Raw genomic sequence first — 24751 nt, 5'->3', positions numbered from 1 at the left:
AAGTAGTTCATTCGGGTATTCAAAGCACACCGAAAATTCACAAACATGACACTATCACGTGCCATGCCAAACACGGCCTATGTTTTGAGCTCAGACATGGCCATGCCGGTACATCAGACAGAGAGAATGAATATTTCCCGGCAGCGCGGATCAAAAGCTGATCCCGCTGTGAAGATCGCCTCGCTCCTGGAGCGCCGCCGCAGCCATGCAAACAAGACACAAGCCGAGAGCTCTCACACACGCTCTCAAACTCTCGTGTGTTGCATAATCTCAAACACGCTTACGTTCTGCTCTTAAATACTGATCGGCGCTATGTTCTCCCACCCCTTCCTTCTCCCCATTATGAAGTAAATCCTAAAACCGATTCTACATCTGTCGAATTGATCTCTGCTTAACTGCAGGATCATTGATATTAAAACGCCCAATGACCTCAGAGAAGTTCAGCCAACCGGATCATCGGTAGGATTAGTGTTCTTAAAAGGAGATTAGCCGTTCCAAAAATCTGACAGCAAAGTTTAAACTCTCCGTATATCCTCTCGCCCCTCAGATATCTGTTTCAGAACGGAGGATCCGAAGACTTTCATTTTTGCGAAGAACACAATGGAAGACATTTGTACCCAAACAACACTGGCCCCCATTTCATCCCAAAAGTGTTGAAAGATTTTTTTTGACAGAGAATGGTCTTCTTTAATATCCAAACAAGGACCGTCAAACGATTAATCGTGATTAATCGCATCCGGAATAAAAGTTTGAGTTAACATAATATGTGTCCATGGATTGAGCATATTCATTATGTATTAATAAATACAAAACATACACATAAATGTATATATATTTATTCAAATGTTTGGGTGAATTATTGATATTCACCAATAATTTAAATACATAAAAATATGAATTTTTGTATGCAATATGTTTCTTAAATATATGCATGTATGTGTAAGTGTTTATAAACACCAAGCTGATATGCAGAGTAAACAGACATATATGATGTAAACACAAACTTTTATTCTGGACGCGATTAATCGCGATTAATCATTTGACGGCCCTAATTCGAACCCAACTCAAGAACTCCTCGAATGTTGTCTAGATGCTAAAAAAAGAACCATTAAAAAGCCTTCTTGACATGGTGCGAAGTGTGAGCAATGGCTCCAAATGCTCTATTATATGTGAAGAGCGGACTCCGTGGGGGCCGTAAGAAGCGATAAATGAACAAACATGTGTGTGGATCTGGAATGAGAGCGAGAAAAAGAGAGAGGAGGTGTTAATTTTATTAAGCAAACACTGAGGGGGAATTTACTGTACTGTGTATGAATCCATCCTGCTGATACACACAATACACGTGCTGTATGGTACACCATAATCTATTTGTATTGAATACATACGCCTTCTCTGCACAAGATACCGTGTTTCAGAAACAAATACCAGCTGTATAGCATGAGCTTTAATATGGCACAAAGCCCAAGAGGACTGCTGGGGAAAACGAATCCTGCCGCGCTAACAACACGCTGCGACGCGAGCCACCAGCCTCATGCTGAAACGGAGATGCCTTATACCGCTCGCTTCGACAATTACTGGTGCCAGTCCTGTCGGGAGTCATGTAAATTACTTTAAGTGCACATTTCCTGGGAGGTACGGCCACCATTTGAGTATTGACGGCATGTCTGCCATCCCTACAGAATCCTGACACGGGCACAGCCAATCACAACCCCATAACACATAAAGAGAAGATGTACAGGAGCTCATTCCGTCTGCTCCACTCGTTTTAACTAAACATTTAAAAGCGCTTCCACAATAACACTTGAGAATCCAGCTTTGGGAGTTGAACAGATGCAGGAGCAGTTACATTCGTCCTCCACCAGAGGGCAAACCTCCTCTATGCCATTGGAAAGCTTTGAATAAGGGCTGGATCAAAACCCTCAGGCTCTCCTAAAACCATTCATTGATTTTTGTGGCCATTATTCTAAGCAAACCCGAGAATGTAGCCTTCGAATGAAAACACGTGTTTGTCATTTACTGCGTGCTGTATAGGGCATACTGTAATTTCGGTAGCGTGACGGTAAAAACAGGACTTACATGTTATGCAGCACACACCAACCACAGTGAGGATCTCCAGAGCTCAAACACTCTCCACAAGTGCCGTACTGCTCGCAGGACTCGATCGGCACCCGTGTCACCTGAAACACACATGTAGAAAGGTTTTTTAAAAATAAGAAAAGCAGTCATTCACAGCATTTGGTAACAAATAATATGCATTTAGTAAGTAAGATAAATGTATTCATATATAAAACATTTGGATATGCTAATGAATATATATATATTTGTTTGGATATTTGGAAGGTTTTGATGAGAAATGTTTGGGTGCGTAGTGAAAGGTCTTCTTAAGGAAAATCTGATAGTTAGAGACATTGATGACATGTCTTCTGAAACTGGAGACGAATGTAAAGTGTGAGTTATTAAAGGGACAGTTCACGCAAAATGATAAGTTCCGTCATCATTTACTCGCCCCCAAGTTGTTCCAAATCTTTATACATTACTTTGTTTTAATGAACACAGAGAAAGATATTTGGAAGAATGCTTGTAACCAAACAGTTCTTGGACACCATTCACTACCAAAGTAGGAAAAATTATAACAAAAGTCAATCGTGCCACAGAACTTTTTCCCTCGAAGGTTTGTTCAAGGGAAAACATAGAAACTCTTAATTTTTAATCTTATTTTTTTCTGACAAATGATTTTATAAAATGTCAATTTTCCATACAGATGATAATTTATGTGTGCACAATAACATCTGCAAGTAAATGAACCCTGTTTACTTTCAAAGAGATAAATCATAGATAAACACAAGTGGAGAATGACTGTAAAACATGTAGTGTGTGTGTGTGTGTGTGTGTGTGTGTGTGTGTGCGTGTGTAAACAGGACAGAAGCAGCTGTGTTACAGACACCAAAACAGCGGTCTTTTGTATAGCCCACCGCACCTGTCTGGCTACAGTAGGTACCAACCACACACAAACGCACAACACTTTAACATCGAGAAAGAAACAAAGGAACTTCAAGGTGTGATCTGATTATCAGTCAACGCAGACCAGAAACGCCCTGTAACCGATATACACACATCAAAAGTGACACACATGCACACCAAAGGCAAAACTCTGATGACCTTTAAGATCATGTCAAGCTTCTTTACTCCCCAAAGTGTCTCCGCGTGCAATGCATTAAAACCCTTACCCACCTTATAGCCAAACAAGTAGCATGTCATCAGAAGTAAGCTAAATAAATGTTCTCGCATAAAAACACCTTAAAAAAACAAAACAAAACAAACACTCCAGCAATACCTCTGAGGACAGTGTTAACCAGACTCGCACGTGGCCAACACGACAGACTAGAGCCTCGCTTTGGCCACTGACCCACAATGCCCCTCTCCACTCCGCTCGCAGATCCTTCTGCTGCCCACTTGGCATGCTGGGATAGCACCACTGAGATGACCGGGCCACAGCTCCATGATTTGTGCCTGTGTTTGTAATATCACTTTTATCTATTCATTTATTTTCAGACGTCCGCTTTCATCGCCAGGGCTGGAGCTTGTGATCTGTGTTCTTGTAGCTGGAGGGGTTTTTAGGGTGCACCTGCATCCTATTAGCACACAAACAGATGCCTTGCGTGTGTTTGCAGACATCAAGGTTTGGGGATCATTTCTGCTTAGCAACACGTGACATAAAATAAAGACAACTTGAATGTAAGAAGATTTTAACCCACAGCATCACGCCAGTTACAGTTTCATCTGAATTCAAGCGTGCCGTCCTTTCACTGAGCTTTTTGACGCACCAAGCCTTTGTGTGTCTTTCTTACGACATTGTTGCCGAGGTCAAAGGTTAAGATGAAGTGAGAGACAGTTTTAAGATGGATGAGTGAGCACACAGTGTGTGGTTAGTGAGCGGGGCGGAGCGACACGCCGGGCTCCCGCTGCGTGTGTGTGTGCGCGCTGTATGGCCATGTTAAATGTCATTAGCGTGTGAGCGGCGGGGTCTGATGATCCACCTGTCCCCGCGACACACGGCCCGCGAACAAAGACGCATTCAACGTCCTGCAACCAGCCGGCCCTGTTGCTTTCACAGACACACGGCTGCTATTGGTGGATTATTCACGACCGCGCAGTCGTGTTTTTTGTTGTTTATACATACACGGTGTGACTTCGCGGCAAATTAGAGAGGTGTCGCACAACAGTCCGTCCCTATTCCCTTTTTCCATTTTCACCCCCTCCTCTCTCACTCATTGCCCCAGGACAAACAGGTGGTCAAAAGTAATGAGTCCAGCACATCATCTCTGCCGCCCAGCCTGATGACAAACAAGCTCACCAGGGGCTCTGCTCACAAAGCAACGCTGGCAATAAGTCTCAATGTTACACAACACGGATTTAAAGTCGAACCAACAATGTTGCTTCGACATGATTATGAAAGACTAGATTTTTATGCAAAACGATGATGGTTGAGTGTTCTGGGTAGTTGCCAGTGTGTTGCTATGCAGTTGCTATAGCAACATGTTCAGTCTGGTTTTTAACATGTTGCTAGGTGGTTACTATAGTGTTGTGTATATGTTTTACTAGGGATGCGCTGATATGCAAATTTTGGCCGATAACCGATTATTCTTGAATATTGTAAACCGATAACCGATATATTGTATACAGTATCTAAATAATAAAGGTGTAGTTTGTAAAAACTATTCAGTAAAATATCCAAAAACCACTAGGCTAGAATTATATATTTTGTTCATGCTGAGTACTTACAATATTTCAAATGTATCAAACTACTTGTAAATCGAGAGAAAATATCCATTCTATACAGTGATATATAATATCGGCCTAAATTTTATTATCGGCCTATACCGATAACATTAAAAATGACCATTTATCGGCTGATACCGTTATAGACGATAATGTATGTTTCAAACATCATGTTTTTTATTATGTTATCTAGTTTAATAGCGTAAACTAGCTTTATTTTTTGTTATTATGGCTTAAAAACAATCCAACTGCAGTTTGATTGATATTAATTGGAATGGATAATAAAAAAAAAATTTTAACATAAAAACTGTGTTATTTAATTTTGGAACCAAACTCTTCATATATTCTTGTCCATCTAAGGTCCACCATCAATAGAAGTCTATGAGATATTTGACACTTTTATTATCTGCAGGTCATAATCTGATTTTGTGTGATCTCATGTCATCTCACTAGTAAACATATATAAATCTCTTACCACTGAAATGACCATAGAAATAGTGATGGTTGCCCACCCTATGCATCCCATATTGTCTGATGGAGAGCCACTGGGCCTATTGCTTTACTTTAAACAGCTGAAGCAGATCTGAGGCGGTGTCCAGCGTTAACGGAAAGGAACAGAAGACAGCTGCCCTGCGGGGCGACACGGCTACCACAGATGTGCGTCCCCGTCTGCACATGCGGCAGGACGATGTCGCAGGAAGATTTGGAGACAGAGAGATTAATAGAGAGAGTTAAAGAGAGAAAAAATGAGATGGATAAAGGTGTTATGGGGCCTGCGAGCAGCTGTTGACCAGCACATGCTTCAGTCACTCATGACAGCGGGAAGCACAATGAGGTCTGTTCTCCCACCGAGAGCAGCCTGTGATTGTGTGTGTGTATGTGTGAGTCAACTGGTCAAAGTGTGTTTAAATGCTTCCTTATAAATATAAAGTTTGATAAAGAAACACAGAAACGTGATATTAATTTGCACCAATTCTTTGTTATAGATCACAATGGACCATAAGGCAAGAGGTAATGCATTGCAGGGATTTTACTTTGGTTAAAGTGTCAACAGGTATAAATGCAAGATGGCGCAAAAGTAAATAGCACCGATGTTTAATAAATTATATTTTAAAGCTTCATTGTGTAATGTTTTGGGTGAGAAAATATAGTTATTGACCAGGAATAAAAGAGTTTCATTTCCTAATTCTGATTCGAAACGTAGTCTTAAAATAACGATTTACAATTGGAGCTGTCAAGTATAATTTTGACTTTGTTTTTAACGTCAACCCACGTCGAAAACAGACAGAGATCATACAGAAAAGAGAGGAAAAAGTTATGCATTGCAGTAAACATTCTTGAGAGAGTAATAATCTCAGTAAACAATTGTTACATCGTGTCTACACGGGATCGCGCAGCAACAAGTGTGGACGAAATTAACTGTAATGTATTATTAATCAAATAAATAATAAATTGAGCATGGTCACATAGACCAAAACAAACCACATTTATTATTTTCTTATCCACCACCATCTTATCCATCTCATCATTACCACATGATGAGATGGATCATGTGGTAAAAATGATCACTGAAAAATGATCACATCTGATTGAAAAAATGCCCATATGACCGATAATAATCTCCACTTGCACTCGTGAACTAAATGTATTAATAACAGCCATTTGGCTTAAATGACAACTGTAGTTAGATTAGTAACTACTGGAATTCTGGGTTCGTCCCAAACTCATGGTAGGACAGGGGCCTTGCCAACTCCTAATTTCCTCTTGAGCTCTGTAATTCTTCCACGGCTTAAAATGCTTCCAGGATGCTATCTGCTAATCTCTATCTGGCTTGAATTCCATATTCTCGCTCTGAAGCTGGCCAAGAAGCGCCTGGAGACGGGACATTTACAGAAAGAGAAGACGAAGTTGGCGCTGAATTCCAGACGCAAACAAGATTCCTTGAGATAGTAGCCTTCTGTGCAAATAACCTCCACTGCTGTGGTTCCTGACCTGTAATGTTGTAATTACATCAGAAAGGCTGTTTCCAGACCTGTGCGTGGGGTTAAGAGATTGATATGGAGGATATATGGAGAATACGGCGTGCGGGGAGAGCTGGAAGGTGTTTCTAGACGTGGAGAATGAATGTTCGCATTAGCTCTGTGTTTCATAGTTCGCACTGCCACGGGGCACCTGTCTGATGAATGGAGAACCATTAGAAAGAATACAAGAGCGAAAGAACGGGCGAGAGAGCTGGGGAATGGGAGAGAGATGTAGAGTCTGAGGTAAATTATTAAGAAAAGAAACGTCTGGAGCTGTCATGAAGAGAACATTATGGAGAGAGAAAGAGAATGGAGAGAGATATCAAATATGTTAGGTGGAGACTAAACTAAAGAGCATCTGAGGAACGTACAGTAAGCAATCCTGGTCTGGTGTATCCACGATTGACCATAAACATGAAGTGACCTACGGTGCATTCAATGTAATTTTTTAGTATGTGTGTTTCAATCAAATCCATAATCTTACATTTTAAATTGTAAATGGTCCGGTGTACAAAATTTAGCGGCATCTAGTGGTGAGGTTAGGAACTGCAACCAACGGCACACTCCACCGCTCGTCCCTTCCTTTTGAAGCACTATACGGGTATAAGATGTCGTCACGTCTGTGCTTCTTTGCCGAACTACGAAGACATAGTTATGTATATTATATTGCATTTCTGTCAATAGTTCCTCCAAAAAACTAAATTAAAATTGAACTTTAACACTTGTCACATGACAAATTACTTGGAAGTTTCTAGTTCCATGGAAATTTATATTGATTCAAAGGTATGAGCACGCACACTCAAACCATTCACATATTTCACATCGTGGTTACCATAGCTACCCGTCCAGGCATTGACCCCTTATCCCTCTCCTGGAGTGAGCCGTAAACAGCGGGTACCTTTGGGACTCGGTGTCACCAACACACACACTCATACATTCATTTTTAATGTAAGCTACTGAGCTCCTCACCCACAGCAATGAGAGCCATCGATCACATCCTGTGCAACACACACGTGCACACACACACACACACACATCCGTATAAGACAAAATATGTTTGAGTTTATATGCACACATCTGTGTAATTCCTTATCCAACGTACACAAACACATACAGAATAGAGCCTTTCCATAGACATCCATTGTTTTTTGTTCTAATGATATAGGTATATGCATTTTTTTAGAAAGCATTTTTAGTCTTCCTAAAATAAACATCCTTTATGTTGACTGGTTTCCTCAATGTAGCCAAAACCTGACACACACACACACACACACCTTATTCCTGAGCAGAGTCCCTGGTGATAAATCCATGCTTGTTTTAGCCGAGGGCAACAATTAACTGTCTCCTATGTGGTCAGTTCAGTGTCTCTGTGTCTCAAGCAGCTCCCAAAGTCTCGCACGTGTCTACCAGAGAGATGAGTATAGCTATACACCTCACCGGTCACACAGGTAAACACACTCAGACAGACCCAACTCTTGACACACACATCTTCTCAAAAGTCTTTATATTCAGACACTACAATATATTTATGAGTGAAAAAACACATGCACAAACACACACACCCACTCACACACAAGCCAAGACACACAATTAGTGTTTGCACTACTTCGCCAGCTCTGTTCGCTCACATTTCTCCAGCGTGTGTTAGAAATGAATGAGTGTGTGAGTGTGTGTGGGGGTTGAAAACTCAATCAAAGGATTCCTGATTGCGTGAGGAGGCTCTCAGCGAGGGTCCAATGTTCTGAAACTGAATGATGGGATATGAGAGGGAGTGAGGGAGAGAGAGACTTCATCAGTGTGGGAAAGAAGATAAACCAGTTCCTTTAAGTACAAGGAGTTATTTTTTGATAAGACATTTTTGTTAAAATTTATCATTATTGCTCAAATGTATGATTGGGGAACAAACCACTTCAACATAACTTCAAATCTCTCAGCGTCCAAAAATTGCCTATTACCCTGTATGGCATATGCTGGTTTGGTATGTTTTGATGCTGGTTTGCTGGTTTAAGATGCTTGTGTGCTGGTTTAAGAGTCATAAACTGGTTGTTAGCTGATTTAAGGTGGTCATGTGCTGGTTTAAGATGGTCCTTATCTGGTCATGTGGTGGTCATTAGCTGGTTTAAGCTGGTCATGTGCTGGTTTAAGATGGTCCTTATCTGGTCATGTGGTGGTAATTAGCTGGTTTAAGATGGTCATGTGCTGGTTTAAGCTGGTCATGTGCTGGTTTAAGATGGTCCTTATCTGGTGTAGTGAATTCAATGAGGAACAATATTATTTAAACACTATTCTACATCAAATATGTAAGAATCATCATGAGCTTTGATCACAATTATAAGTAATATATTCTCCACCACCCTTTGTAAGGGAAACAAATATCAACCCAAATTGGGATGAATTTAATTAATAATGATCAATTATAATTATCTGGATCAAATTCATGATTTGGGGAAATCACTTAGCATTACGAGCAGGTAGCCAGAATCGGCATGTTTAGGGACTCTGGATTATGAGCATGAACTACAAACAACATCACGTGTGAAATAAAACAGGACTTTATTACCTAGACTAGGCACATACTAATCTAACACACACACATACAGTTTAGCATTGGAAGAAGGTTGAAGTTGAAGCAGAGAGAAGAACAGAGTATGGATTTATGGCAGTATATGATATTCAGAAGATCAATAGCCTGAACTAAACATCAGTTTCTTCTTGTAAAGCACCTTTGTTAAAAGGATTAATAATGCCCTATGCATCCATTAATGAGACTAAGTTTGATACTTGCACGTCTTGCCCATCAAAAGAAAGAAAGTGTCCTGATGCAATTTCTTAAGGCTCCAGGTGATCTTGGCTGAAAGTGATCAGAGAGAACCAGTTTTATGGAGAGGATCTGTATCTGGAAAGACGAGGCCGCAGCCTGGCACAAACTTATGGGTCCAAGGTGAAGTCTTCTTCTAGTTCATCCTTTGGAGATGCAGAACGCAAGGAGAGAAAGAACAAACCCCCACAAACTGCAAACCTGAAGAACAACTCCTAAAACCTTGACACAAGAACCAAAGACAAAAAGACTCTTCTCGTGGTCTCTTTTAAACTGTAAGGATGTCACATCCTACAGACGTGACTGATCCAATCAGGAGATGGCAACTTTGGAGGGAAAGTTAATTGTCTTTGTCTCTCAGATGGTGTTTTGCATGTGAGAGCTGATTGGATGTTCACTAAGAAGATTTTGATAAAACTAATATGAAAAGAGTTAACAAAACACAACAAACATCAACATTAAGGAAATAACAAATGTAGCTCATAGACACCAAACATGATCTAAATATCATCTTGGTTAAATGAGTTACTACAAATCTAATAATTCCAGTAGTTAAACACACATCCATGGATACTTTGGATTAATGTTTAAAACAGACGTAACAACAAGAACATTAATACATGGAAATGGTATAAATGAATATATGTACATTTCCATATAAATGCATTTAGAATTGTATGTCTGTCCCCAAAGTGAGTAAAGAGAGTTCAGCTCCCTACATTCCATTCGGTCGTAAAATACTCTATCTTGATGGATTGGTGTGAGTTGCTATGGTCACCAGAGATCTTCTCCTGCTCTTGGTGTAAGTTACAGATTGGGGGTAGACCCCCAACCGACTAGCTTGCTGGTGGGGTGAGGGGTGTTGTTGTAATATTTAAGAAATTTAATTTGTTATGCGTGTCTGATCGGTATCAGGTACTACACTGGTCATGTGGTGGTCATTAGCTGGTTTAAGATGGTCATGTGCTGGTTTAAGATGGTCCTTATCTGGTCATGTGGTGGTCATTAGCTGGTTTAAGCTGGTCATGTGCTGGTTTAAGCTGGTCATGTGCTGGTTTAAGATGGTCCTTATCTGGTCATGTGGTGGTCATTAGCTGGTTTAAGCTGGTCATGTGCTGGTTTAAGCTGGTCATGTGCTGGTTTAAGCTGGTCATGTGCTGTTTTAAAATGGTCATGTGCTGGTCTTTAGCTGGTCCTTAGCTGGCTTAAGCTGGTCATGTGCTGGTTTAAGTTGGTCATGTGCTGGTTTAAATTGGTCATGTGCTGTTCTGTAGCTGGTCATGTGCTGGTCTGAAGCTGGTCATGTGCTGCTCTGTAGCTGGTTTAAGTTGGTCATGTGCTGGTTTAAGCTGGTCATGTGCTGGTCCTTAGCTGGTTTAAGATGGTCAAACCAGCATCAAACCAGCATTCGCTGTTTTTTTCAACCGGGTTCTGTTCTTTATAGTATGTGAAAACACAATGCAACTTCCTGGCAACACCATAGCATCACAGTATATTTTGCATAGGCAAAAACCTGTTTTCTTTGTTCTTAAAAAAACGAAATTTGATGCGTAAAACGTATGCACAGTTGGACACAGCGCGACTGGACTGATTAGAAACTATATTAAAAGCACAAGCGCAGCATCTGCGCTTACTGGCTGACCTTTGAAATCCCTCTCCGCTCGGAGCTTAAATGTCATATGGACTTTTTACTGTCCGCCGGAACAATACACATAAATCAAAATTAGACTCCTCGCAGCCCGCCAACAATCTTACATGGCAATAAAACACAGCGAGTGAACTAACCGTCTGATCACAGGAAACATTATCGCGACGTTTCCAGAACAAAACAGACTTCAAAACAACATTAGACGGCTTCTAACCGAAAATCAATGGTTATTTCTGAGTGAAGCATCCTGTCAGACTGTGTTTTAGATGAAATGTGATGACTCTTAAGTTCATGTTAGAGCAGAGCTCAGATCTTCCCCAGAGAAGCGTTTACTCCCATCAGAGCTACTGTTTTTGTGTAACAGATTTGGCCTAAACGTGCAGATTTTACCTCGCCGCTTCTCATCTATTCAATGCTGCTATAAAAAGATTTAGAGAACCGCAGGCATGGTAAATCTCAGGCGTGGACATAACACGTGCATATACACAGAGAGGTTGTGGCTAAAGTCACATGGGAGAAATTAGACCACCGATAACATATTTATAATATTTCTCCACCGGGAAAAGTAGTCCAACCTTTAACACTAACCAGTTCAGAAAACACAATTAGCCACACATCTAACTCTCTAAAAGGCTTCCATCGTACAATAAATGCATTTTCTTGTTAATTAACCAAATGTATTGTCTATGGGCATCAATAACATTCCATTAATATAGTACTTGGACATTTTTTCACCCAAAAATGAAAATTCTGTCATCATATTCTCACATTCTTGTCCTTGTAATCCTGTATGACTTTTGATTCTGCAAACACAAAATAAGATATTTTGAAGGACCTAACGACAGTACCCAATTAAGTTATCTTCCAATACTAAAACATCAATAAAGATTTGATTAAAAAAAAAAAATCCTGTCCTCCATTGCTCAGCCAAACAGAGAGACCGCTCATATCGCAACATAATGCCTCTCCATTGGGATGCTCATCCAGTATTTTGAAAGCACCATATGTCATATCTAATTTAATTTTAATTGAATTCTGGATGCATACGCAGAAACAAATGTATTGTATAAAGCAATCTAAGTAGCTTCGGATAAAAGCGTCTGCCAAATGCATAAATGTAAATGTAGTGAAAAAAAACAGAAAGCACCTTTTCTACAGATATTGTAGACACAAACCCAATTTATAAGCCTATTTGTAAGTGACATTCCACTAGCTGTTGTAAAATGACAGACCACACGCTCACACGCTTACAGGGAACAAGTGTTTACGGTAAACGCATACAGGTAGTAAAAGGGTCAGAGAGACAAAGAAAGAGCTGAATAATATAGAGATAGCCCAGACCTCAGATACAGGCATGAAAACTGCAGCCAGTCGATAGAGAGTGAGTGCATCAATAATGTATGACTGAAACCCTCTCGCCGAGGGGGGAGCGCAGCCGTGCTCACGTGTGTGTTTTCAGCATTATTTAAGCATATTTTGTGCCTCACACAGGCATATGTACAAAATCTCTGTCAGAGTTGACAAAATGGTGATCCATACTGCCTCACCTGACAACCACGGTTTGCACTAATGAGAAAACCCCAGCGTTTGCCTCTTTCAGGAGCGCGGCTCCCGGCCGTGCTCGAGACCCCTCGGGGAGGCAGCGGTAAAGCCCTGTAACCTGTCTGTCCGTCAGGCTGTCAATTAGACCTTGACACCTCCCTTGCAATGTGCCAGGCGGGCACAGGTCTTGAACTTTTATTCCAAGTCTCAAGCTAGGGGGTTTGAGCTAGCTATCCCGGTCAAAATCCGACTGTCAGATAAGCTAACTGATGAGACCCTTAAATGTAATTACCAGCCATATGCCTCTTTTCTGTCTGTGATAGTTTTGCCATCATAAATAATAGCGTTAGCACATTTGGGGAAATAGCAGATGTTTAATTACATCAGACCAAGATGGAGAGGTTTTATTATAAGTGGCCGGTATCGCAGCCAGATCCCAAAGCGCTGGTCTCTAAACTGATCGCTCGGTTCAATCTGACAATAGACGGAGGCTGAAGGGAGAATAATTCAGCCGTCAAACCTCAGCAACAGGCAGGGCGCTCTGCACGTGCAAGCGGTGGTCTACATCAGCACAGCAAGATGATAGGGGGCTTATTGATTGAAGCAGCCAGACAGTGGGCTTTCCGGACCCCGGGGGATGCATAATAATCCAGGTTTGATTATGTGAAATTAGAGCCTATGAAGATCAGGCACTTCTTTTGTTTCTGGAGAACGAAAAGCATCAAAATTCCCCACTTCAGCATAAACCGCGTCTGTTTGTGTGTGTGTGTCAGCGTGTGTTGGGTTTCTTTGTCCGTTTGTTGCCCCCCTCCGCATTTGTGGAAGTCTGTGGCGGGTGTGTTTGTGTGTTGCACACGTGTGTACATACAGATGGCGGGCTTGGCTGCACCCCACTGCTCTCTTGGCTGCTCTGCAGGCGTACGCCCAGCGTGATTGGCTGGTCGGGTTTGGGGAAAAGGGGGAAAAATTGGGCGAAGGCTCAGGTGGCCCCGTCTGGTACCAGTCAAGTCATAAACAAAGCCTCGAGCATTCAGCCATCAGACCTGTGAAAAAACTAATTTACCGCGTGCGGACGCAACTGACGGGCCATCCTTCGATTCGCTCAGTGGATTGTGAGATGCGGGGATGGTGGTATGATTGAGACGTGGGCCAATTTCTTTTCCTCCTCGAGGAGAGAGAAGAAAGAGGTGGATAAGTTCTATCCAAGGAACGCCGCCACTGGACATAATAGGCTCTCGCTTTGTTGGAAAAAACGTGAAGGAAAATACACGCAGTTCCATTCGCCTCATTTAATCCAGCCCCTCTGAAAGTCCTCTTCTACGCCTACGTCTAAGAGGAAGCCACGAGAATATTCTGGTAATGAGGCCTGGCTGTCTGCGGATTTCATTTTGTACGTCCATTTATGTTTGACTAGATGGACATTCAATCAAACTCCTTAAGGGAGCAGTTCACCTTTAAAATGAAAATTCTGTCATTATTTACACGCCCTATTGTCATTTCATGCATGACTTTCTTCTGCAGAACACAAAAGAACCGTTGGTTCCCATTGACTTGCATTGGTTTTGTGTCAATACATTAGAAGTCAAGGGGGACCCCGGTTTTTGGTTACAAACATTTTAAAAAATATATTCTTTTGTGTTCAATATTATTTTCTTAACGTACGTTTCAAATGGTTAGTTGTCTTCAAAAATAAAATAAAAAATATATGTATCTCAATCTCTATATGAAATATTTTGGGCCACATCTATGATATTAAAGAAGTCAAAAGGAAAATGTACAGATAGGTAAAAAATCTGACAATAAAAACATTGGTCTACAACTATTTTAAATTGTCTGAAGTGTCTATTTTGGGGATTTTTCCAAATAAAATGTACATAGCAAGTACCCATTTGGTATAATCCTTAATTCAAAGCGACTTTTTTCAAATATCTGCTTGTAAGACCCACATTAGCTTTGGTTCAGGTGCACTCGATTTGGAGTTAAACTCTTTGCGCTGGTGACACTCCAGGAGCTAGATTTAAATAGCCCAGGTCCAGACACTCAGTCATGTACCGTGTGCACACCTGCAACTGAAGTAACACTTCAAAAACCTCTCGAAAAATCTTCCTTCTCACCTTCTGATGCTTGCCTACCAACATTCATCACCGTCTCTGATGTGCATCCCACCCGCTTGAGCCTGACATCCATCACCGTGAAGTCAACATACTCTCACTGCATTAGTATTATCACTGTGACGATAATGCATGCGGCGTCTCTCTCTGAAAGTACATAATTGAAGACAGTGGAGCCGTGGAGAGCAGGTCATGCAATGAAGATGGAAAACCTGACTGTGTGGAACTGGGCTTTATTAAGCCCGCCCGTATGCATGTTTATTAATATATCAAAGGTCAAAAACAGGAAGGGTGTTGTGGCCTTAGCTCATAAGAGCTGACTGTAGCACTCGAGAGTAAATGACACAAACCACACGCTCAAACCGCATCCATCGCTTTGTGTTGTCAGATATCTCAATATGATCTTCTCACGAGGACAGACGGAGTCGCCAGGTCGATGCTCTTCACCGTTGGCCCGGAACGCTTCTGCGACACATGCGGTATTTCGAAAAGGCAGAACCCGTCGTCACCGCTGTGAAACCCCGGAAAACAATCACATCACGCCGTGCAGGTTGTTTGCGGTCGCATCTGAGCCATTAACAGGACAGACAATGAGCGTATGCAGATCTGGCAACCGTTGTGCCGTGGGGCGGGCATCGCCCTAGACTGGCAGCTAAACCCGCTGAGGTGCTAGATGGAAGAGGACGGGGAAATCTACAGGAGGGCTTCATTTACAGCCCCTCAACACAAAACAAGAGGAGGAGCACCAGGCCTGCTGCGACATTCAGCAGGGTAAAAGCAAGGATACATTGACCGGATCTGTCTGGAAGCACGCAGGCACAGTGGGAGCCAGGCTCTCATCTCCATTATGGCCTGGCACAGACTGAGACACCACTCAAATTCGGGCAGATGTAATCGATAAAAGGAGGACAGGGGTTTTGTTATTACGGATTCTTGGAGCCAAGTCTTTAAAAAGCTTGGACTCGATTAATGAGAAGTATCTCTGAAACGCTGCCGGGCACCAAATTAAGCCAAATGAGAAGAGAAATAAAAAGAACCTGTTTTGAGAGAGGTGTGGAAATTGTGTCGTCAATAGCACATGGACTTTGCAGCAGGGAAAGTCAATCTAAGAAGCTAACTATGGTATATTTTAACTAAGAAACGTTAGCATTAGCAAAACATTGAGAAACAACTCAAGGCAATCAGTTGGTTAGCAAAGACCAGTTTGGACCAGCATACGTGTCGGTTCAGGCTGGTTTGTGCTGGTGTTGGACTATCATGGCTATGGTTTTCATCAATAAAAAGCATGGTGTTTACCGGCTCTTCCAAAGTATTCAGAAGACAAAATAAATCTTTGCAAAAAATCCTTTTTGTAAGTAGCCTTACAAAAAATAACCAAGGTTAAACTATAGTGAACACAAATTTACTTTGGTCGGTAAGCATAGTTTAACCCTTGCATTTGTAGTAAAACTATGGTAATAAAAATAAAATTTGTCAAAAATGTATACTTTGGTAGAATGGCATCTGAAACAAAAGATAATCTTTTCAGGAGGGTAGTTTTATGCAAATATACTAATATCAAAAAGCCATAATGTTTGTGAACCGTCAATAACAATAAAACCACACAACACCCATCTAAACCTCCAAGTCACTAGATATATTCATTGTGACAATAGTCCCCAGATATTAAAAGAGCAGTAGGAAGTTTTTCCACATATTTCATCTCTCTCAGTCTTAGCAAACCGCCTCCGTCAATTAGACAGCTAGCGGTGATGATAGCACGCTAGCAGCGTTTCTTGACACAACTGAGGCTTATTACTTGAACTGAAAGTCAATTCTCTGCGAGACGTCTTTTTTGTTTAATTAGGCTTGTAAATAATTATTGCAATTAAAGCCTGCAATTATAAGACTAAAGCTGCGCTGTTAGCGACGTGACGGATGCCAGCGAGACCCCTTGGTGTGGAGGGGCGAGCACAAAGCCTACAACAAAACGCAGTCGCACGGTGACAGCTACGATGACTGTTGATACGCTAAAACATTTTAATTGCATATGCTATTATCTTGCCATCCTCGCATCCGATTCCGAGACAATGACACGGCGGATAGGAAATTGCAACGTGTGTTTATATTTAGATGACGAATAAACATTGTTGATAAAGTTTACTACTTTTCACATCAATTGTGCTTTTCAGATAATTACAATTGTTTCAATTATATGGTTTAATTCAATTATTTTTTTTAAATTCCAAAAATAAACTCACAAACAATAAAGAATTTGCATTTTTTAAGGAAAGTTTTAAGGTTGTTTCTATTTATCGTGTCTTATCAACTTTATTCCAGATATTCTGCTAAAATAAAAATAGAAACATGATAATTAGATGTGAGACACTTCTGAGATAAAACAACTCAAATTTGGTTTAAATTTCAAATTAAGCATCATAATATCCCAGATGCTTCTTTACAAATTCCTTAAGGGAAATATATGAAACACAAAGATACTTCTGCGATATGAAGTCAAAGCAGTTAATTTTGGGATATATCACTATCTTGCTTTCATGTCTTCTGAAAAAAATGCTGCTTTTCAGTTCTACTTTAGCAAGACTCATTTTTCATCGACCGTATATTTCCACAAAACAGCAGGGTCTATGTTTAACCACTCATCACGCTAATGCTTGTCAAGCCACTTTACACTATCGACATCTCTCGATAGGTGGCCCGACTCAAGAATGACAAACAACAGAAAGATTGCGAAGCTGAATATACCCTCTACCTCTGTCACTCTTAACCACAGTTTTGCACGCTAGACGTGTTATACTGCGACCCCACACACCGACCAGTCACTTAATACGGCCTCTAAAAAAGCAATGCAGCACATCTCAGGTGCCCACAACCTCATTTGAAACTATTAAATCAACACAACACTGAAAGGCCCCCTGAGGGCCGGTGAGACAGCAGTGAACATTCAGCAGGTACAGACTGTGCCGCTAGTGTTTTAACTTATAACACCCAATGCGACACTGCTACGAAATCTACGACCGTCCCGACATGTCAGAGGTCAGCGTGAGGTGCGAGCAGGCTGTTTCCTAACAAGAACAAAGATCTTTCAGTCCAGATTACGAATTCTCTGCTGAACACCAGCCAACGCTGCTTCGCTGTGCCGTGGAGCAAATCATTTATTGACAGCCCAGATGCCGCCGGGGTGGAGGGGAAAACGGAGAAAACGCCTTAAAGGCAATGCTTATTTTAATTAAACAGTTGATGGGGGCTGACAAGAATTTTGCTATCAAATAATGAGGTTAGAACCGGCCAACGGTTCCCGTGCACAAAACCTGATTATCCCGCTTAAGTCAATTACCGATGCATAGGCCGGGATTAATGTAAACGGAAGGACAGATTTCGGCAGAGGAACACGAGCGATCGCTCCATCTCATAAATCAGACAGGTTGAGAGTGCTCAGAATCTGGTTGAGAGGGTTTGTTCCAGTCCCATAAGCATTTTAGGAATCTAGGATTATCTGTAGGATAAGAGATCTTCATATTTCAATTGTCTGCACTGTCAAAAATCCCTTAAAAAATGACACTTTCTGGAAGCTGGGATGTAGGTGAAATATCATAAAGTAACAGTTTTTGTCACAGAAAATTACATTACAATTCATTTCTGTAAAGAATTAATAAAGAGAAAGTTGAGGCTGTTGCTAAATAATTTTGGGCAATACTTTACAATAAGGTCGTATTTGTAAACATTAGTGACATGAACGATAGTATTGGAAGAAACTAACATCAGCAAAGATTAATGAATGCTAAAAAATGATATTGCTCCTTGTTAAGTTAATGTTAACTAATGAATTTACTGACAAACACAACCTTAAAGTTCTATTGAATTGTGTATGTTTTTGAAAACAAATTTGTAAGTTTCTCCTCAGAAAAGATTTCTCAAGGATTTTTTATAATGTCTTAAATTCTGTCAAATTTTGCAATCAGAAGTCAACAATCTCAATATGAACTCAAACACAAAAGACCAAAATGACCCGAGCAATCTTATTAACTTCGTATTAATATGAAAGCTCTATATTGTTACTGTATGTAAACGTTTGCCTCATTTGTGTCTATTTATTTCTTAAGGAATTTCATTTAACTCAGTAAACTAAAGAGAAAGTTTGGAAAGAACTCTATTAAGACTTGAGAAATGAAAAGAAATTTTGTTTTCCATCTGAGAAAACATGTTGAGGGTTTTCAAAATCCACTTTAGGGATCATTCCAATTTCGCAGACAAATAAGAGAAATCTTCTGACATATCTGTAGGGGGATGGCAACGGTATCTGCAATAAATGTCTCTTGTGTCCATATACAATTGACCTTTTGGTTGACCTTGGCAGTTTGATACACTGCGCTGGGTCAAGCGTTGACCCGTAGACTGCAATATACGCTGCGTTCAGACATAGCCTCCAGGTGTCCGGCGTGAATCTAAGATTGGAACCGGCTCTGGCAGACTGAACGCGCTAAATAGCTTCATCAATAATGCTGGACGCAGAATGTATCGACAGGGAGATTTATCCTGATCTGTCCCTTTGTCAATAGCAAGTGAAGCTATCAAGATGACACTCGGGCCAAGACAAAAACCTCGGCTCTCCTCTGCACCCTATCATTGAAATTGATTTCCTACCTGAGCGCTCTATAGCGCAAGCAGTGACCCCCTAAAAATCAGAGATAAAAGACAATATCGTATCAATCAGTCGCGGCATTGTGTTAGCAAGACTGTATACTAGCAAGAGGGCTAATCGAGAAGAATGATTGACATTAGCACAATGCACACACTGGCAGCTCATCGCTGTTAGCGCAATGGCCCGCAGATGTCAGCCTGCTATACGACCTCCTGCCATCACGCGTCACAGACTAGCATTGTTCGTGCCCCGTTGTCTATATAAACACAAGCACGAATTTCACGGTCACATGACGTGACAGGCTGCACCATTGGTCCCGTGTGGCGGAAATTGCTTTTGACCCGAAACAAAACCTTTAGCTATTTGTTGGGGAACAGTACTGTATGTCATGATGCACACAACTATTCTTTCAACTAGAGGAGTCACAATATAACAGTATTGTCAAAACCGTGATATTTTTAAATCATGATTATCAACACTGTGTTAATTCCACAGATATTGTGATATTTTCTTTCAAACATTTGCATTTTCAGTGTGATTTGTTTATAAATAATAACAAAAGGAAAATGAAAGATAAATTCATAAGATTCATATATTTCAATATATGTGACCCTGCACAACAAAGTCTTATGGGTCAATTTTTTGAAATTGAGATTTTGACATAATCTGAAAGCTGAATAAATAAGCATTTTTTTGACGTATAAATTGGTAGAATAGGACAATAGGACAACTGGCAGAGATACAACCATTTAAAACTCACGAATCTGAGAGTGCAAAAAAATCATAATATTGAGAAAATCGCCTTTGAACTTGTTCATCTGCGGCACTGTGGCAGGCCATTAAAAATAAAGTTGTTATATATTTAAGGTAGGATGTTTACAAAATATCTTCATGGAACATGATTTTTACTTAATATCCTAATGATTTTTGGCATAAAGGAAAAATAGATTATTTTGGCCCATACAATGTATTTTTGTCTTTTACTAAAAATGTTCCCGTGCTACTTCAGACTGGTTTTGTGATCCAGGGTCACAAATATCACATTGAAATTTCCTCGTAATCATATTGTGTGATATTGTGACAGCGCTACTTTCAAAGTAGAAGTTTAAAGAGTACATAACATGAGATCATGAAAATGCCATTTCATGCATTGTGTAATGTTGCCGTGTTTGAATGTAAGCAGTCCGCCAAGTTGTAAATTTGAAGGTGAATGAATAACACAGTTATTGTTTTGGAAAAAAGGGAGTCGACTCTGAATCACACAAACGAGTCGTCCCTAATCCTATTCGCAAACCGCCGCGGATTTACATCACATATACGTCATCTACGTCCCCGCCTACGTTTTGCTAGGACTGCCCGCGAAAACTTCAATCTTCTCCCCCAAACACTGCAGCTCTTGAGCCTCATTCGCTGTGGACCAATCACAGCAGACTACACCATCTGACCAATCAGATCAGACCAGGCTAGCGGAAAGGAGGGGACTAGACAGATAAATCGCGGAACGAATTGTTTGAGAGTCAGTCAAGAAGTAAGGTAAACGTAAGCTATTATTACGAAATAATAGTGTTTTACATCTACTCTGTACATAAACATGTTGTTGGACACTCCATAAACCAAAGTAGGACCTTAAAAATCCCTAGTTATGTACTCTTTAATGAGAAAATATTTTAGTTCTAATCCCAAACTCAAAAACAGGCCCGAGCTCTTACAAGGGTGCTCTTTGATTTTTTTTATTCCTTATGTAAGATCACTGCTTAAACAATTAGTCCATGTATAGTTTTCTCTTCCATGGCACTACTAGACACTATTGAACTGGACTCCACTGATTTTTCATACATCCAATGGATCCCACTTCTCAAGTCTAATGCGTCAAAAAAAGAACATTTTCATTCTTCCCTGTCAATTACCGCAGAAGCTACACTTAATCTCCTTCTTTGTCCGCTGTGAGATGAGTGACAGTGATCTGTGGATAGAGAAGCTGAAGGTCACTGGTCAACACACTTTCCTCGATCCCATTTTTTAGCGAGAGCAGCTGCACTTTCACGGGGCGACCAAAGGTCAGATGCTGTAGGATATCGGGCTGACAACGCACATTTTTATTTTCCAATCTGTCTAACTCAGGGCACAATTCCTTAGCTCATTGTCATCTGCGGATTTCAGCACAACTAGGTCCTTTCCTGTGCGTTCTGTATAAGAATCAGAGGCCGCGAGTGTGTCCACACCTCCGTTAAGTGAATATTACCGCTGCTTTGTTCTCATTAATCAAATCCTCCGCTCTGCTGATTTCCTGTTAGCCCTTTCATCATACACACCCCCGCCCCCCTAACCACGCTACAGTCACCCAAACACTGACATCCCGACACACATTCACAGAAAGCCACACATACACACACACACACGGAGAACCGGTGGCTTTTGGCCAACTCAATCTGCATGCAGTATGAGGGGCTGTTGAAATCCAACAAAGACAGACAAAAGACCCCCGACGGAACCGAGCGTAAATCACCAGATATGTTTACTTGAGGGCGCTATCTGTGCAGACAGGACTTCAATTATAGGACATCTGAATATTTTCTTAACTGTGTGCCAAAGAAACTCACATCAGCGTTCCAACCTGTATGTTTCATCGGTGGAACAGAAACGGAAATATTCTGAGAAATGTCTTGACGGTTGGTGCCCACACAGTGGACTCCATTGGGGGTTTTGTTACCGATTTATTATAAAACATTTTTGTGAGAATGTCATACAGGTTTGAAAGAGTAAATGATGAAAGATTAATTTTGGGGCCTTTAACAAGCAAGACGAATCACCTATGCCGCGGGCAGCCAATGTGCTCAAAAGAGAAAGTAACATCTGATCTCAAATGCACACGTTTGCAATAGCCGTCGTTTCTTATCAAACACTGTGCATATGTGCAGAACATAGAGATGATTCCTGACTACATCTTCTGTCGGGTAATGGAACAGAAGTGTTATTGTAGGAGCTGGCTGGTATGGGCTGAGAAAGAGACGAGGGCTTTCAAACAATCTCATTGCGGGTGAAAAATCCCATTTCCCTGCATTTGATAGCCACACAGTTCATCTCCCAGACAAAGGCAGTGCACGTTTGAGTCCGTGTGTGTGAGTAAAAGACCAAAACCGTAAATACATGTATATGATTTTAAATACGAGTGTGTGTGCGCGTGGATGCTAAGGGTGTGCAAAAACACAGAGCAAATAATCTGGTTCTTCAAGACATGGAAACGGGAAGCCATGCATGGATTTCAAATTTCACAGCTGAGCACTTGGAGGGAAATTGGCCGGGCGGAAATGTGGAGGCTCTTTTATTTGCTTGATGATCTCGGTAACGTTGGTTTTATGAGTTGGGGGTGTGGGTGAAAAAAGCCGATCTTGGATCTTAAGCCATCTTGAGCTCCTAATGCTACAGATACTGCAACCGTAGAAAAGACTGACAGCGGCACATGTCAGAAGAATCAGGTTTGGTTGTGAAAGTCAATACTCCATTCGCAAGCTCCTTCAAGTTAGTCATGCATATGGAAATTTAACACACCTCTATAGTGAGCGTTAGACGGACAATGCCAAATCGGTGTCTTGTGACGACTCTTTAAGACACATTTAAACCAATATTTGAAATTTAGATGGATCTGATCCCACTTATGACTCACAAAGAGCCGTTTACAAAGGGTATCCCAGTAGACACGTTTATCTCATATTGCTAATAAAGCCACACTTTCATCACTATGGATGGGCACTGAGATCTGACCAACATCCCCAGCCGCTGATAATTAAATGAATGAATGATTTTTTGCATTAATGCAGGTGAGTTCATAAAAATTTATTGTGCGACTGAATAAACGCCCGATCACAACACTGACAATCTATTCTCAAGCCCTCTCGTGCCAGATTGAAGAACAATTTGCACTCCGTTTTGACATTTTACGCGTATGCGTTGGGCCTCTCAATTAGAGTAAGACAGAAAAGTCTTACTCTGAATGAATAGTTGAAAACGCTGACCGATATAAATACACAGCAGCCTGAAGCTATAATCTTTGTTTGGGAGTTATGTGAGCTCATATGCAAACGATATCTCTTTCCTTCTACTTTGCATAAGGGTTTGGTTTACATCCCCCAATGAAAGCGAGGTTGGTTACATGATATGGATTTGCAAATAGTAGCAAACCCAGTTGTGGCTTTGCTTGCCCCAAAATATACTATGAAGTTCTTGAGCTTTATTTGATTATACTTTGCATAAGGGTATGCTTTACATGCTCCAACGAAAATAAAAATGTGATCTCGTGCAATCCAAGATACTGTATGATTTCCTTCATTCCTTCGTTTTTTTAAAGAGAATATCTGTTACTTTATATACAGAACCTACATAAGTCCCAAAATGTTGATGCTCCAGAAAATCACACTTGTGTGTTAGTGTAAGCACATAAATCATCCGAAGCCAAATGAAAGGTGTGTGAAAAATGATGTTAATGACTTGTTTTGGTTTCTAAATGTGCTTAAAATAATAAAAGCCTTTGCTCACACACACATTGGGATGCTTTAGAAAGAGTTTTTTTAACCCAGCGGTCTTGTATGATTTACTGTTATGATGGATGTACGTGCTTTTTGGGACCTAAACAATGATTGATATAAATTGATGTTAATATAAAACACATTTTGAGACAAGTTACAAAGTGAAATAAATGTACTGTACTCATTATTCTAGCTATAAAAGTCTGCTACAGACGTTTGCAGGAAGTCTTTAATCTGAAACTCAAAAGGGTGTGAGGCATTCATGAAATAGTCTTTGACACGCACTTGCAAATGTACCTGGCACTGTGAGGCCTTCGTGTCTGTTTTTGAGACTCCCTTTGTTTCTCTCGCCCCACCGTCCGCGCCCTCTCTCTCTGTCTCTCTCTCTGTGAAGCTGTTATCAGCTGAAACAGCTCTGACCTTTCGTAGCTGTTAGCCTCTGGCTCTCATCCCCAGCCAAACAGCCAAAGCACTTTATCACAACGCTATGAATTACCACAGAAGCGACACCAGCTTCCTGATCTAAGACTGTACACACTCTATTCTCGACACTTTTTCTTTCATCCGCATTTGGGGAAATAGACCTGACACAGTGCGGTTGGATGATGTGACTAGCTACTGTTTGTATTATCTAGATCATACAAGCGATAACTACGGATCATTAAAGAAA

General features: G+C 40.9%; 1 protein-coding gene across 1 annotated transcript in view; it reads right to left on the bottom strand.

Annotated features, from left to right (window-relative positions):
* Window positions 1-24751, bottom strand: part of plxna2 (plexin A2) — a 167905-nt gene that overhangs the window by 69005 nt on the left and 74149 nt on the right. Inside the window, exon 5 of the mRNA XM_056732916.1 lies at window positions 2077-2177. Within this exon, the coding sequence (XP_056588894.1) occupies window positions 2077-2177 (101 nt within the window). The remainder of the gene's footprint in view (window positions 1-2076; window positions 2178-24751) is intronic.

Source organism: Triplophysa dalaica, chromosome 20, assembly GCF_015846415.1.
Source record: "Triplophysa dalaica isolate WHDGS20190420 chromosome 20, ASM1584641v1, whole genome shotgun sequence".
In the NCBI taxonomy this organism is placed as follows: domain Eukaryota; kingdom Metazoa; phylum Chordata; class Actinopteri; order Cypriniformes; family Nemacheilidae; genus Triplophysa; species Triplophysa dalaica.
This window is presented reverse-complemented; position numbering and strand designations above follow the sequence as displayed.